We start from the raw sequence: 16,261 nt of genomic DNA, 5'->3' as shown, positions 1-16,261 counted from the left end.
TTGGGGCTTGGCATACTAAGAAGAGAAACTTGACTTTGGAACTTGGTCTGTCTCTCTCTGGCTCTGGACAGTTGGAGCTGAAAGGGGCTTTTGTGTCTCTGTGTCTGGGACTGGAAGTCATACTTTTCCCTGGAGTTTGAAGCTGGCTGAGAGACTTTTGTGAAGTAAGTTCTCTGACTTTGGACAGTTGAAATTGACAAGAAGGAGAAACCTAACTGAAGAAAAAGAAAGATCTTGAAAAGCCAGTGTCCTCCATCTCCTTGTCTAATAGTCACAGTTTGTGACTGGACTTCCTCAAACCTTTCTCAATTATCTCATTTAGATTAGGGACTTCCTCATTCCCCTTACCTTCGTTTCCCATCCTGTTATCCCAATAAACCCCTTACCTGAGAAACTTTAGAGTATTTTATAATTCACTCGGGGGAGGGAAAATTGGGAGAAGGGTGGCAGTTGAAGCAGGGAGGAGGGAGTGAGGGAGGAAGGAGATTAGGAAATAGATAAGCCATTGTTAGGGATCAAATAGGCAGATTCCCCAAGAGCAGTGTCCCCTGTGTACCAGTATCCCTCTGTGTGGCAGCATCCCCCAGCAGCATTTCTCTGTCCTCCATTACCAAGAAGCAGCCTCAGGTTCCCTCAGCAGTTTTAAACTCCTGTAGCAGCCTCTCTAATCACAGCCAGCCAGATAGAGAATAGTAGACATTGTGAAGAAACTGGTTCCTCTCAGTTCATCCTCTCTAACTCAAGAAGTAACAGTTTTCTCTCAGCTTGTCCTCTCCAGTCTCAAGAAGTAAAAGTTTCACTTCAGCTTACAATTCTTTATTACAAAAGGGAGTCAGAACTAGTTTGCTGGCTCCAGGACCCCATGTTTTCCTATTGAAAAACCAGGAGGCACTGTGCAGCCTCATTAGATTCTTTAAAAATTTTTTATGAAAAGGTTAAAAGTATACACATTCTAACTTGTGTTTTCTTTTTTAATAATAGGGAGAGCAGGGAAATGCCGGAAAAAATAGTATTTTCAATAAGTTCAAAAGCCAAATTAAAACCAAATTCTTCTCTTAATAAGTTCAGAGAAATGCATTCTTCCGTTAAGGGGAACAACTCCCAGACATTCCCAGTAAAGTTTCTTTGGTAATTAATTCTCAAGAAGCTTTTAAGCTCAACATAACATGAAAGCATAAATGAAGCAGGATAGTCTTGTCTTTTCAAATACCCTGAGCTTTTTGTTTGCTCCTTGTAGGTTAAAGTGAAAATAAATGATTTCTGGAAGCTCAGTTGTTGAAAAAAGCATCAATTCTCCAGGGTTTTTTTTTAAATAACCCATTGCAACAAGGGAAATATTTGTATTAGAATGTACAAAATCAATTTACTTCCAGGTAAAAACTAGTAAATTTTGGAAATAAATATTTGAGATATTTAATCTCACCCAGATTAACTCAGTTACAATGATACCATCAAATTACTTGGCAAAGCAAATGCAAAAGTATATAAAAGGAAGGAACTCATTCACCAAAGACATGGATCATCCAATAAATGGCACTCTTTCATAATTAATGACATAAGCATGATGATATATACAGCTATGTAATAGACTTGTAAGACAGAAAATAGGGCATGGTTTAAGAGTTAATCAATTTATTTAATTTTTATTTCAGAACTTTCCTTTAACATGGTTAAGGCGACAATTGAAGCATTAATTATACATTATTAAGATAAAATCACCACAATTTTGTACAATTCTACATTTGCCATTTGTAATGCTCATATGGGATGAGACCAAGTTTGCATTTTTGTAAACAAAATTAGAACTAGCAAAAACAGCTATTCTAGAGGTACGATAGCAAAGCATTAAAAATACTACACAAGGAGAAAAGAGAAACAGTATTACTTTTCTAGAATATCTAGAATTATAGGTACCTGATTATAACACTTTAAAAAATTCTATATTAGTTATCTTAACCAGAATGGCTTATAAGAAAGAGTAGTTTAAACTACTGGAAACTTGATGCCATGAAAGTCAAAACTCTTGAAAGGTTCACATATGTAAAACCAGTATAAGGCTACAAAGACAATTTACAGCTTGAACACAAAAGTGTATCAAACAGTAATATTCCCAGCCATGATATGATACAAAAGGCTCTCATGCAGCATATGCTTCTTGGCTCCCAGTAAGGTTTATGTGTCTAATACAGAAGATGCTGAGTAAAACTGCCCAAGTCAGCGGAGTTTCCATTATGTGAAAGAATATACAACTGCTTGAATTTTAAACTTCTGGGACAGCGTGATCCATTAGATTTTTCACAGTGTTTGATGCCATCCTGTAAGAGTGACATTTATATATTTTATATATATATATATATATATATATATATACACACAAACACACACACCATTTCAAAGCACCAGTTTAATTCCTAACACCCACTGAGTCACAAAGTGGACGGGGAGAGGGAGAAAGAGAGGGAGAGAGAGAGAGAGGGAGAGAGAGAGAGAGGGAGAGAGAGAGAGAGGGAGAGAGAGAGAGAGGGAGAAGGAGAGAGAGAGAGAAGGAGAGAGAAAGGGAGAGAGAGGGAGAGGGAGAGAGAGACACACACACACACACACACACAGACTAATTTTGGTCATTAGTTGCCAACAGTTAGTAGTTAGTGCTTTTGGCACTAACTTTTTGCACTTAAGTGTTTTTTTGCATAGAATTTAATCTTCAAAAGTACTTTTCAATATTCCCGACATACCTACCAATAATTTTATAAGTAACATAACTCTTAATTTTGGGCTTAAAGACAAAACCATCAAGGGAAAAACAGGGCAACCAAAGCTTTGAAGTTATTCTTTGAATGCTGAAAGGGCTCTGAGCCCACATAATCTTCTCTTTGTTTCTTCCCACCACTGACAATCCCTCTTTCCCATGGCTCTTTACACCGTTTCCCAAGGAGCTCTCTGAGCTTTCCACATACCCTGAAAGTTACTACAGGAAGGTAAGGGCCCGGCATCAGGACCAATGGTTCTTATATCACCAACTAAGTCAAGAATACATGAGCAAGCTTCATGCTACCCAGGAGCAACAGAAACAAGCTTTTGCCTTGATGGTTATCTATCTACAAAGGTTAAGAAGATAATCCTTTCCTCTAGAGAACATTTCCATTAACTCCAAGCCAAACTTTAAACTAAATCTAGCTTTTAATTTCTTAGCTTTTCAACATCATACACAGTAAGGCCATGGGTTATCTTTCTCTAACAAGAGATTTGGGTGAATAAAAGTGTCAAATAGAAAAGAAGGCAATATGAATGAAAAATTCTAAATGAATGATTTCCCCCCCTCCCAACAAAATAATGTGAGGTTTGATTAGCAGCTACTGAAGCTAGAATTCTAACCCTTAAAATGTATGAAATTATAGTATATTAGTTGAATGAATTAATTTATAAAAACTATAAAAAATTCTTTTCAGTTGGAGAAATATTCTACTTGCCTTTTCATTATGTGTTCAAAGACAAAAGCGGGCATGATTGTAATGGTAACTATAGTCCCAGCTGTCGACAGTATGTCTGCAATTTGACAGTCCTGTTAACACAAAAGGAAATAAGCTGAACTGAGGCTCAACTGAATTGAAATCACAATTGGCTACAAAAGTTATCTTTCTTCTCTAGGTGGAAATGACACATCTTTTAAAATCCGAGGCCTCCACTGTCAATCTTCACCATTATTCCCCACACCTAGCACAGGACATTACATGTATGTGCTTAATAATATTTGCCAAATTGAATTAATTTGCTAATATGGTACTTGATCCTTTGCATTTCATTCTTAGCAAACTGATTTTATACAGAATTATAGTAATACCTTAATTTCTTTAGACATGTTAGACCAGTGATGACGAACCTATGGCATGGGTGCCAAAGATGGCACACGGAGCACTTTGTGGGCATGTGGCCACCTCCCCCTTCCACCTCCTACTCCCCCCAGTTCATTACTAGAAAGGCATAGGGACTTGGGCAGAGCTGCCCCTCTCCTCCTCTCCACTGGGCCTGATGACATTTTTTTGAAACGATCTACCCATCTACCTAGTAGCCCAAGGGAGCACTTTCTCCCTTTCCCTGGTATGGTGGGGGAGGGGGGGGAAGGTTCTCAGCATGTGTGGTGTGGAGGCAGGGCTTAGGGCTCCATCTCTAAAAGGCAAGCCATCACTGTCAGACATTTTAACATATACCGAAGACAAGGAATTGTGAATATCTAAATTCAAGCTTAGTTTTTTAAAGTTAATAATCTATTAATAATCATTGTGGAAAGGAAACTAGACTGACAGTTGGTGGGGGAAGGGGCAACTGGGAGTGGCTGAGACAGACTCCTACCTGGCTCACCAAAAACTGTTAATATTTAGTGGGAGAGACAGGAAGGATATGAAAAGGCAGTCAAGAGTAGTTGAGGGAATATTGCTTGGTGGGGCAAAGGAGAGAGATGCCCCCTGCTGGGAGGAAACAGCAGGGGTCCATTAAGGACTGTTTCTCATTGAATGACTGAACTGAAGTTCAGCTCCCTCTATGCCCCAGAAAAGATAGTCCACTTATGTGACTGCGAATTCAAATAATATAAAGTTTAATAACCAGTTGGGATTGGAGAGATATCAGGAAGGAGGGGCAAGGGAGGTACCTAGATAAGGTAGGAGTCTGTCTCAGCTTTTGAAGCCGAGGCCAGGCCCCAGAGGCTGGCGAAGGGTTTCTCCCACTCCCATCCTGTCCTCTGTGCTAATTTTATCAATTTCAGAAGCTTAGCAGTAGACAGAAAGCAAATAAGAACAGTTCTAACCTTCGGAAGCCTGTGTCTTTGGGCTGAACAGAGTAGAGGTACTCCACTCCAGACTGGGCTGAAATGAGCTCCTCCCTCCTCCAACACCAGGAAGGAAGTCAAAACCCCTCAGGAAGGAAGTGCTAGTCACAAGACCCAACTGCCACTCCCAGTTGCCCCTTCCCCCACCAACTGTCAGTCTAGTTTCCTTTCCACATCATTCAATAATCATTGCTTATATCAACTTGCTATATAACCTAAACAGTGAAAGTTATAAAACCAAATAAATGCCTGTTATTTTGGTTTCCAACTATGAAATAAAAAAATTTATAATGTTAATTACAAAATTTTACCAGCACTGACCTGTTCCCTAGAACCAATAAAAGCTATCCATTCAAAAGTACATCAGAAATTTTAGAAACCTATAGAATTAGAAACCAGTAAAGAAAAGGCATATGTCACATTACCTTTAGGCCAATTATGTTCTGACCATTGACTTCACAAATGTTGTGCTCAGTGAGAAGACCATTTCTTGCTGCAGAACTGTCTGTCACAATAGAGGTTATCTTTCCGTTTCTAAAAATGAATCCAACATGTCCTGTGCTATCCTTATGCATGGTTACAGTTCGTTCAAATGGTCTGTGAAAACATTTTCAGGGGATAAACATCTTGTTAGGGCTACAGCACTGTCCAATCATCATCTGCTAAAATCAACTTTGAGTATTTTAAATGTGTTCAACTTGACAGTTACTTTTGACATTTTAAGAACACTGGCTCTAACAAATACTTATTTTTTAAGAAGCATACCACTGCATTTTTTTTTGTTTTTGAAACTAATGGCAAGAAAGAAAAAGATTGATCCTTTTAATTTTTTATAACTTTGGTATTTCTCTAAAAAAAAAAACCTAGTACTAGATATTGCTACTTTGAAAAGATGAAGGGAAAGAAACATTAAGTGCTTTACAAATATCAGTTGATCTTCGCAACAACCCAAGAAGGCAGGTGCTATTTTTATTCCCATTGTACAGTTGAGAAAACTGAGGCAGACAAGAGGTCAAGTGACTTTCCCAGGATCACACAGCTAAGTATCTGAGGCTGAATTTTAATTTAGGTAATTCCAACTCCAGGCCCAGCACTCTATTTAATGTGTCAGCAAGTTGCGTAGGGGTAGCTAACTTTATTCTTTCCAACCAGTTTTTTAAAAAAAACTTTCTGCTTTTCAGTAATGTCTCTTCCCCCACCCCCCCCATTTCACATAAAAACAGTTTTTGGCATTCATTTTCTAACATTTTTAATTCTACAATCTCTCTCCCCCTACCCCTCTCTTAGAGTAAGCAATTTGATACTGGTTATACATGTGCTATCACACAAAACTTTTCGATATACATCATATTGTGGCAGACAAAAAAAATCATTAACAAAATAAAGTGAAAAATGGTATGCTTGTATCTGCATTGACTCCATCAGTTCTTTCTATGGAAGCAGATGGCACTTTTCTTCCTAAGTACTTTGGGATCATCTTAGACCATTGTATTGTTGAGAAAGTGAAGTCACTGACAGTTGTTGCTGTTGCTCTGTATAATTAGTGTCCCAGTTTTCCCACAACCCCTCCTGGTTCTGCTCATTTCATTATGTATCAGTTCATAAAGGTCTTTCTAGGCTTTTCTGAAATCCTCCTGCTTATTTTTTATACCACAATAGCATTCCATTACAATCATACACCACACCTTGTTCAGTCATTCCCCATCTGATGGACATCCCCTCAGTTTCCAATTCTTTGCCAACACAAAAAGAACTGCTATAAATATTTTTGTACAAATTGGTCCTTTCCCCATTTTTTAAATCTATAAAATACAGACCTGGGCATAGTTCCAAATTTCTCTCCAGAATGTTGGGTGCAGTTTACAACTCCACCAACAGTGCATTAGTAGCCCAATTTTCCTGCATTTCCTCCAACATTTATCACTTTCCTTTTCTGTCATGTTATCCAGTCTAACTTGCTGTAAATCTCCCCTACCCAGTTTTGTTTTCTTTATAATCTTGGATGCTTTGGTTTTGTTTGTGCAAACTCTTTTTAATTTAATCAAACATCCATTTTATATTTTTAACCTATTATTAATCAAAATCTCAGCATTTCAAAACATGACCAAACCAACCTTTAAAAAGGCATATATTTATGATGATGGCAATAAAGTAAGAGAGCCTGTTATTTCTTGAAACTGCTTCTTTAAAAAAAAAAAAGATGATAGCTGCCAAGTGCTACAGGTAAAGGATAAAAACTTCTGTTTATCTGCTCAGAAAAGACACCCTGAGATATATGGTCTGTAACCAAAGTTAACAAATTTTTAAAATATTGATGTAAATGACTTATACGGGCAAATCTCAAAGTGTCTTTATGTTTGCCCTATATCACAATCTTAAGCAATGGATTTGATGCCAGAAATCTGGATTTGAATCCTGGCTTTAATATTTAATGCCTCTGACACTGGGTAAAGTCACGTCAGCTCTCTGGGACACTGTTTCTTCATCTGTAAAATCAGGGGGTTGGACTAGGTTATATCTAAGGTTCCTCCCAGCTATGATATTTTGCATTTTTATATTGAGACAAGCAAAAATCCTAATTCCAAAAGCAAATTATAAACAAAATTTTGTTCTTATAAATTATACTCTAAAATTAATTCCATCAGTTTTTAAAAATTATATGCTACCTACTTAGATTTAAGTAAATACATACAAACACATCTTGTTACAGGCCATGGTACATGATGTTCCATAAATATTTTTCAATAAAATAAACTTTCAAATTATATTTATCCACTCTCAAGAACCTTATGATCAGTCAGTAAAGCAAAGACTAGGAACTGTCAAAGCAAAGTTAAATATAGGATTATTTAGAAAAAAAAAGTTTAATGGCTTTGTAAATTTAAATGATGGTAAAATCTTATTACTAGAAAATAGAAGCTCAGAGTTAAACTACTCAAACTCAAACTGAACTTATATTTCTCTCCCAAAATCCATCCCTCTTCTAAACTTCTGTAGTCAAAAGGCACCACAATCTTTTGAGACTCCCAGGGAAGGGAAATTTGCTTATATCCATATAAGAACACAGAATATAATAGGCTGGAGAAAATTTTAGATATAATCTAGTCCAACTTCTTCATTTTACAGATGAAGAAATAGTGTCCCAGAGAGCTGGTAGGGACAACTCAGAAGCATAGTACTAACAACAGGAATGAAGATAAATATACAATATATCCAACAGGAATGAAGATAAATATACAATATATCCTAGGGAGACTACATGATATGGGCCAAAAAAGCTATTAAACTATTGAGCACAAAGGGAGTATAGCTTCCAGGAATAGAGAGTCGCAGTTACACTGTATTTAGCCTTGTTAGTTCTCATCTACACACTGATATATAGTATTGTATCCAGTTTGTGCTATTAGTTTAAAAAAGACTTATCAATATAACCTGGAGCAATATGGAAAAAGATGAGCAAAAATGATAAAGGATCTCGAATCCATGATATATGAGAATCAACCAAAAGAACTGAGCATGGTGAGCCTGAAGAAGACAAAAGAAGAGACCTTTTGGCTGGATTTAAGTATTTGAAGGATCAAATTTGTACTTTTTTGAACCATTAGAAATGGAAGTTGCCAAAAGGCAAATTTAAACCCAATTTCTTTCATATATGAATTGAGCCATGGGATTGCTGAGGTCTCTTTTCTAACTCTCAAATTCTCTGATTCTGTAGTGCCTGAGGCTCAAGGAGTTAACTTGGGTGAGGCAGAATAACAGCTGAAAGAGCTTTAAAGCAGAAAGAACCAGTGTCATAGTTATGAGTCTCAGCTAGAAAGAGATTTAAGAACACTGGCTTTCAGTTGGGTTAGGAATAGGTTAAAATTTGCATCTGCCAGGAAAAAAGTTGATTTCTAAGGAGCCACCTATTGGTCAAAATCCTGAAGAGTCAGGAAGTTCTAGGTAAATTCTACCTTTCAACATCTTCACAGCAAAGTCACTTAAACTTTACCCCCTCATAAAATGGACAATAATGTCTCCATCCTTTATCTAATAGGGCTGTTCTAAGGCTCAAATTAAATTATTTATGTAAAGCAATTTGCAAATTATATGGCATCACATAATGCCAGTCAAGAAATACTAATAAAATTCAATAGAATTATAAGAATACACAAAAACATCAAGAGAAGTCTAAAATTCACCTTTCCTTCTATCTTCCCTTTCAACATCCTACTCTTTTTGTGTATCCGAAAGTAATAAGCTTTCAATTCTTGACAAAAATCTGGACAAATCATAACTTCCATCTAATTCCAAATGGGCCTTTTAAAATTAGTCATATCTTTAAATCATAATTAGATCAAAAGTAGATAGGGTATTGTAGAAGCACTTAAGATATAGTGATGGGCCTAAAGTGAGAAGGTCCGAGTTCAAATCTGACCTTCAAGACATTTACTAGCTGTGTAATCCTGAGCAAATTACACAACTAACTCTGTCTGCTTACTATCCTCAATTGTTAAATGGGAATAAGAGTACCTATCTCACAGGGTTGTTGTGAGAATTAAAGATGATAATGTATGTATGATACTTAGCATGATATCTGGAACATAGTAGGCACTTAATACTTACTTCCTCTGTATCCCTCCCGTTCCTTCCCATCATCACACTATGCAAAACGGCTACATGCCATTAATTCAAAATGGATTGTTATAACTAGTATTCTTTTACTTAGTATAGCAGCACATACTTAGCAGAAAAATACCATCAAGAGAAGTCAAACGAAACTGAAAACTTATAGGAAATATCACAAAGAAAATTCCTAAGCTATCTGGAGTCAATGGCATTAATCCTTTAAAGGACTTATGCTTAGAAAAACTTCAGGGGATATGGGGAAGAATATGAAACCTAGTTAGCCATTTAAAGTATATCTATGTACATATATCTTAAAATATGTACATAATGTATACACATCTTAAACATATTTCTTGCTTATTTACTTTTAAATGTCTTACCTGTCTCGAATAGTCATAGTTATCTTCTCTCCAAAAGCCTGTTTGAGAACTTTATGGGCTTTATCAGAGCCCCACCCTGCACAATTTTCACCATTAATTTGCAGAACTTGGTCCCCAAACCTCAGTCCAACCAAAGATGCTGGAGAATTGGCCTGGACCAGCTGAACAAAAATACCCTAAATACATGAAATATAAACATCAAGTAACATGGCAAATTATTCTCAGGAAAAAAGACATTTATAAGTGATTCAAGGTTACAAAAGTAGGAAGTTGAATTCTGAGAGGTAGGTGGTCTTTCTGCCCATCACCAACGATTAGTGGAACACAGTTCAGCAAACCACCCCCACCCCACCAAAAGTCACAAAGACAGTTTCCTAAGGAGTACAGAGGTTGTGAAGGAAGAACACCTGCTGATGGAATCCCAGATCCTCAAAACTGAATAGTAGTTGACATTATGTAGTGTGATAGAGGCTGTCACTAGAGAAAAAGTGCCAGACTGAAGAGTATATGAAATTGATCACCTCGACAGGGGAGGGGCTCCAGGAGTGGAATCCAGAGGGGAGAAGACTGGTGAGGAGAGCAGTGAGGGGCTCTCTGGCTTGAGACTCCGAAGAGAGAAGGTGGATAAAGACTTTCTCCTGAGGGTTACCCATTTTTCCTGCTGGTGACTGGAAATCTTCCCCCCCAACACTTCTCAATTAAAGGGACTTTCTGAGGAGACTTTACCTCAGCTCCTATTGCCCAGGGGTGAGTTCCCTCCAAACTCAAGGAAGGAGGAAAAGGGTTTAGATAGAGACAGGGACACCCTTTTCCCACTTTACTTTTCCCACTCTTCCCTGCCTGTTATTCCTTTGTATTACCTTGATTGGGTTAACATTAAAAAAGTTATCTGTTCCCCAAGCTGAGTGTGAGTGAACAGATCAAGGGGAGACCTTTTTGGTCTCGAGTAGTGGAGGAGGGACCAGAGGAACAAGAGCGAATTGGGGAAAGCAGCTTTAGCTAAGGAAGGAAGGCAGAAGGGGTAAAATCTTCAAACCCCTTCTCCTTTCATTAAGCCAACCGGTTACATCTGCTGTCTCCCCTGAACTCCACTTTGTGAAAGGGGGGGGGGGTTCTCCTCTCTTTCCCGCTCTTTTTCTTTTTTCTTTTTCAAAACAGTAGCACTTTAAAATTTGTACTCTCAAGTAGTAGTATCTCCATTTTACCTATGACAAAAAGCAAGCCTCAAAGAGTTTAAGAGCTTTGCCCAAGATTACCTATCAAGGTAGTGACAGCCTCAGGACTCAAATCGAGATATTCTGACTCCCCAAGTCCCATTTCTCCCCTATTATTCCAGAGGTTCACCAATCCGGAAGGCCTGGCCTAAGACCCATCTCTGATAAATAGAAGCTCTCTGACCTTTGCACAGGACTTATCCCAGTGCTCTCTAAAAATTTTAGAAAAGGTGCCATCCTGCTTTTGTTGGAGCATTTTCTCAGCTGGTGGTCCCTTTATCATTAAAATCAAAGGTCCAGTCCCTCCTACCTCTACTATAATATGCTACTAGAATTTGAGATGCAAAAGCCAGAAAGACATACAGGTACCAAATAACAGTCAATGTGTTGTTTGGATATGGTCATTTTTAGCATGATTCTGAAATGGCTTTCAGGATGGTTGGACCAATTTATAGCTTCACCCAAAGTGCACTCATGCATTACCATTTCCTATCTTTTCTCATCTTTGCTAATTTGTTTGGTATGAGGTAAAATATTTGCATTTCATCCAGAAAAACTGGGGCTTCTTGGAGGTATTTGCATTTCATCCAGAAAAACTGGGGCTTCTTGGCTTCCTTAATTCAGGAGTTGTGAGCTATTGTAAAGTTGATTACATGTCCATCTTTCCCCCACCTCCATGTGTGATGTGACATGATGAGCTTCCATGAGCAGAGAGGGTCACCAGGCTGCCTAAAGATGGGCAAAACAGCCCAAATTGGAAAAATAGAGCAGCTTCTCTACCAAAACAATACTGAGAAAAGGACAGAGTGGCTGTAGCACTTCCATCCCCAGGAAGAGAATAGAGATGAGGAAAAGAAAAGCTTCTATATTTAGTGACAACAACTCTTGGAAACTGGCTTCTGGTATTGGCTATTTCTTTTAGTTACCTCTACATTTTAGATATCAGACCATGAGAATTATTTGACACCAAGATTCCCACCCCCAGTTGCTTTCTTTATTATTTTAGGTTGCAGTAATTTTGTTCATGTAAAATTGGTTCAATTTCTATTTCCTTTCTCATTGCGTCCATATTCTGGCTCTGAGGCTTGGTTCCCTCCTGATCACTTTAACTTTTTCCAGCATTAGCTGCTCTTTCACTCAATCAAAATTTGGGAACAGTTGTCTATCGACTTTCTTATTGAGTTTAACTTAGAATCTTTTATTTCTCTTTGCTATCATACTAGGGGGTCTTCAAAACCCACATATGGATGCACCTTCAAATACACTAACTCCCTAGTTCCTTAAACATTCTTCAATGACATTCTCCTCTCAAAACAAATGATGGACATATAAATTTCATGAACTTTGAAATTCCCTCACCTTAAAATCTATAGGCATTTCACCTCTCCGGGATTCTAATATCAAACCTTTTTGTCACTACCTTGACCTCCAATCCCTCAATGCTTCATTTCTCTTTCAGGCCATCACCCCTCTGTATTTTTATAAAATCCAAAATTTAAAATTTTGTTTTGAGAACATTTTCAGGGAAAGAAGCTTGTTAACTCCTTGAATCCCAAAAATGAACTGTTTGGAGAAAGATCTCTACAAAAACCTACACTGCATCAAGAAGATCCAGAATGAACTTTGGGATGCAATTGATTGAACTGAAAGGGGTTGAACATTTATTTTGAATGTAAACTTTTATGCCAAAGGGGGACTGCCCTCTAATTGTATTTTTGTCAATGCACCCAGAAAACACTGGTTTTGCTTTCTCTTTCTTCTTTTTCCCTCTTAGGTGGTGTAATATTGTATGCACCTATAGTTAGAAAAATTTTAGGGGTATAAGCCGATTATGTCAAATGATCAATTGGGGAGACTAGTGTCCCAAATGATTACAGCGGGGGGATTTTGAAGATGGGATTAACTCTCCCCTGCCCCTTTTTAGATTTAATCACCAGAAGCATATACACCCCACTAATCCTTAAGTAGGGGAGGTCTGTGACCCATGTGTGTGATAGTAGGTGACAAATCAGAGACCCCCAAACAAATCAGAATGCCCCCTGGGCAGTCCTAAGCAAAACTATAGACTATAATTTGTCCATGTAAAAAGTAGAGGAAGGCACAGGAAGTGACGCAAAGAAGTGTTTTAAAAGGAGTTACAACTTCCTGTGAGGCAGTTCTTCCCTCTTTGGAGTTCTGTGTTCAAGTTAGAGGCGGGTTAAGAATCTCCTTACTGGACCCGAGACCTTGGACTTGGTGTGACTGTTCTTAAATCTCTTCCTTTGAACTACCACGTGGGTGAGTGAAAAAGGCTGACTCCTTTACTGGATTTTCTGAAGGGACTAGCCTCAGGAGAGGCCTACCTTCTTGAGAGAGGCTTTGTGACTGAAGTCCTTGCTTTATTCATCCCCGGGCCCTTGGTTCAAGACCGAGGCCCCTCTGGCTGAGGACTAATTAGCCCTGCCTGGGTTGAGCCAAGGGCCAGAGCAAAATACTTAGTGTATTATGTTAGATAACTTACCCTATCCTCCTCTCTGATTTTCTTACTTTTACTCTTTCTCCTTTTGTAAATAAATTACCATAAAAATTCATTTGGAATTAAGTAATTAATTCCTGGAGACCATACACTTAAATAATTTAGTCCAACCCTTTCATTTTAACCCCTTATATTCTGGCCCTTACAACCCTGAACTAGATACACTTTCCTTCTTTCTCAGATGGATTCTTTGGTCAAGCAGTTCAATTCAACACTGTCTTATTCTTTTAAGTCCTTTTATTGCCTCCTTTTATTGTTTACTGTATCCTGCCAAGACTCAGCCTTGGATCACTTCCAGCATCTACTGTTTTATTCCTATGTACAGGCCATTGAACAAAAGGTTAACTGGGTCATTTATAAAATTATGTTCTATAACCTCAAATGGGCCCTCATTATAACTAGGCAGTCCTTTTACACCTTCCAAATTAACTCACTATCACACTCACCACACTCACTCACCCTTCCAAAATTTGTCATGCCTTCTCAAACGTATCATGGCTCTCCTTCCCACCACCCTTTTCAGCTGAGAACCTTACTTTAAATGTTAAAGCTCCCTATTCTCTCCTCTGCCTTATCTCACATCATCCCGATGCCCTGAGCCAGTATCACCCGTCTCACCTAAGGAGGTCCTTTTCCTTTCAAAGGCAACTCCCCTATATATGCACAAGTTGTTCCATTCCATCCCATTTTCTCCAACAGTTTGACTCCTTGATCACCCACATTTTCTCATTTTTCTTCCATCTCTGTCGCCTGACTACTTCCCTACTGCATATAAACATATCTTGGTGCTCTCTGTCCTCCGAAAACCCTCATGTAATTCCATCTAACCCAGAAAAATATCATCTTACTTCCCTTCCCTCCTGGCTTTTGTGGCTAAAGAAAACCATATACAATAGGTACCTTCATTTCTTTTCCTCACACTCTTTTTAACTTGAGTCTGGCTTTTGACCTTATTCACTTAACCAAAATATCTCTCTCCAAAGTTGTCTTTGTAGCCTTTTAACACTGTCAATCACCCTTTATCTCATGCTCTCTTTCCTTTAGGTTTTCAGAACACTACCCACTCCTGGCTCTTCTCCTATCTATACACCTTGCTTATTATCCTTTGCTAGATCTTCATCCAAATAATGCCTCCTTCAAGTACCTAACCCCCATTGCCTAGCTCTTACCATTCTGCCTTGGAACCAATACTGAGTATTGGTTCCAAGACAGAAGGTACAGATTTTTATAAAACAAAGAAACAAACAAATAATGTCTTCTTACTATGGGTGTCCCAACATGGCTCTATACTGTGCCCTCCTCTCTTCTCCATCTCTTTACCTTACTGTTCTCATCAGCTCCCCTGGATTCAATTATCTCTGTATTGTTAATTCTCAAAACTACTTATCTAACCCATTTCTCTGCTGACTCTATTCTTTTATCTTCAACTGCCTTTTGAATATTCTGAACATTTCCCATAGATATCTAAAATTCAACATGTCCAAAGTTGAATCTATTATCTTTCCTTAAAATCCTCCCCTCTTCTAAACTCCCCTTACTGTCAAGGGGACAATCATCTTCCCAGTCCCCTATGCTCACAACCTGAGTGTCATCCCAGATATTAACTTAATGGGTTTCTTGCTTTCTTATCTTGAGGAAATAGCTATAAATAATCTATCTCTTACACATAATTTCCCTTTGGATAGTAGAAGGAAAAAAAATCGGTCCCATGACCTAAATCAACTACTTTGTATGTCTTTGCATTTAAAAAATATCTGACAATTATATATTGTCATACATTGTCTCTCAAAAGAATGTAAGCTTAAAGGCACAGGAGTTTTTCATTTATGGCCTTGTTATTATCTAGCATAGTGCCTGATAAATAGTAGGTATTTATAAATACTAGGGCAGCTAACTAGATGGCACAGTGGATAAAGTGCCAGATCTGGAGTCAAGAAGATTTGAGTTCAAATCCTGCCTCAGACACTTACAACCTTTGTGATCCTAGGAAAGTCATTTAACTGTATTTGTCTATTTCCTCATCTATAAAAATGGGCTTCAAAAGGAAATGGCAAACCACTCCAGTATCTTTGCCAAGAATACCCCAGAAGGGGTCACAAAAAATCAGGCATGACTGAAAAAGATTAAAGAAACAAAATTAAATAATAAATGCTTACTGACTGATTGGTTTGTTGACAGATTACTATGGCTAATAAATTAATCTCCTAGTGATCAGCCTATTGGTACTTAGCTAGGCAGGCCCAGAGAAACTGAACATATTGTATGCCACTAGGACTATATTCAGAGGTAACTCAACCATCGAGAGCACCACAAGTAACCTTCATGACACAATGAAACAGAAAAGTAAGATTGTAAGAATTTATACCTCTAAAGGGAAAAAACCCAAATACTTACATTATCTATTGACTTAAGTCGAAGGCCAATTTTTCCATCTTGATCTTTACATAAAATAACTTCACGGATTCCTTGTTTAATTTCTGCTCTTCGAATTCCAACATCACTACCAGTTACAGGAGCCACCATATAATTCATGGAAGAAGGCCTGGCCACCAACTGCTATGAGCATATATGATGTTATTATATTTAGAAAGGATTTTAAATACATATTTAAGAATAAAATTTATAGTTATATGCACTCTTAAGGATATTTTTATACGGATTTTTCTACTAATATTATCTTGTCTCTTAATGTGACTAACTATACCTTTCTCAAATAGAACTT

At 37.9% G+C, this 16,261-nt stretch overlaps 1 protein-coding gene across 4 annotated transcripts in view; it reads right to left on the bottom strand.

The window, feature by feature from the left end:
• Positions 1 to 1,615: 1,615 nt before the first annotated feature.
• SDCBP (syndecan binding protein) overlaps positions 1,616 to 16,261 on the bottom strand; it is a 41,278-nt gene continuing 26,632 nt past the window's right edge. For 2 of the 4 annotated variants that reach the window (XM_007487089.3, XM_056823951.1), the window contains 5 exons: positions 15,934 to 16,092; positions 9,811 to 9,986; positions 5,248 to 5,419; positions 3,468 to 3,559; positions 1,616 to 2,315 (listed from right to left, as the gene is read on the bottom strand). In XM_007487089.3, the coding sequence (XP_007487151.2) occupies positions 2,261 to 2,315; positions 3,468 to 3,559; positions 5,248 to 5,419; positions 9,811 to 9,986; positions 15,934 to 16,092 (654 nt within the window). In that variant the 3' untranslated portion in view covers positions 1,616 to 2,260. Of the gene's footprint in view, positions 2,316 to 3,467; positions 3,560 to 5,247; positions 5,420 to 9,810; positions 9,987 to 15,933; positions 16,096 to 16,261 lie in introns of all 4 variants that reach the window. The other 2 variants (XM_001379457.4, XM_056823950.1) reach the window with 1 other exon arrangement.

This window comes from Monodelphis domestica, chromosome 3, assembly GCF_027887165.1.
Source record: "Monodelphis domestica isolate mMonDom1 chromosome 3, mMonDom1.pri, whole genome shotgun sequence".
Classification (NCBI taxonomy): Eukaryota; Metazoa; Chordata; class Mammalia; order Didelphimorphia; family Didelphidae; genus Monodelphis; species Monodelphis domestica.
Note: the sequence above shows the minus strand (reverse complement) of the source record. Positions and strands in the feature narration are given on the sequence as shown.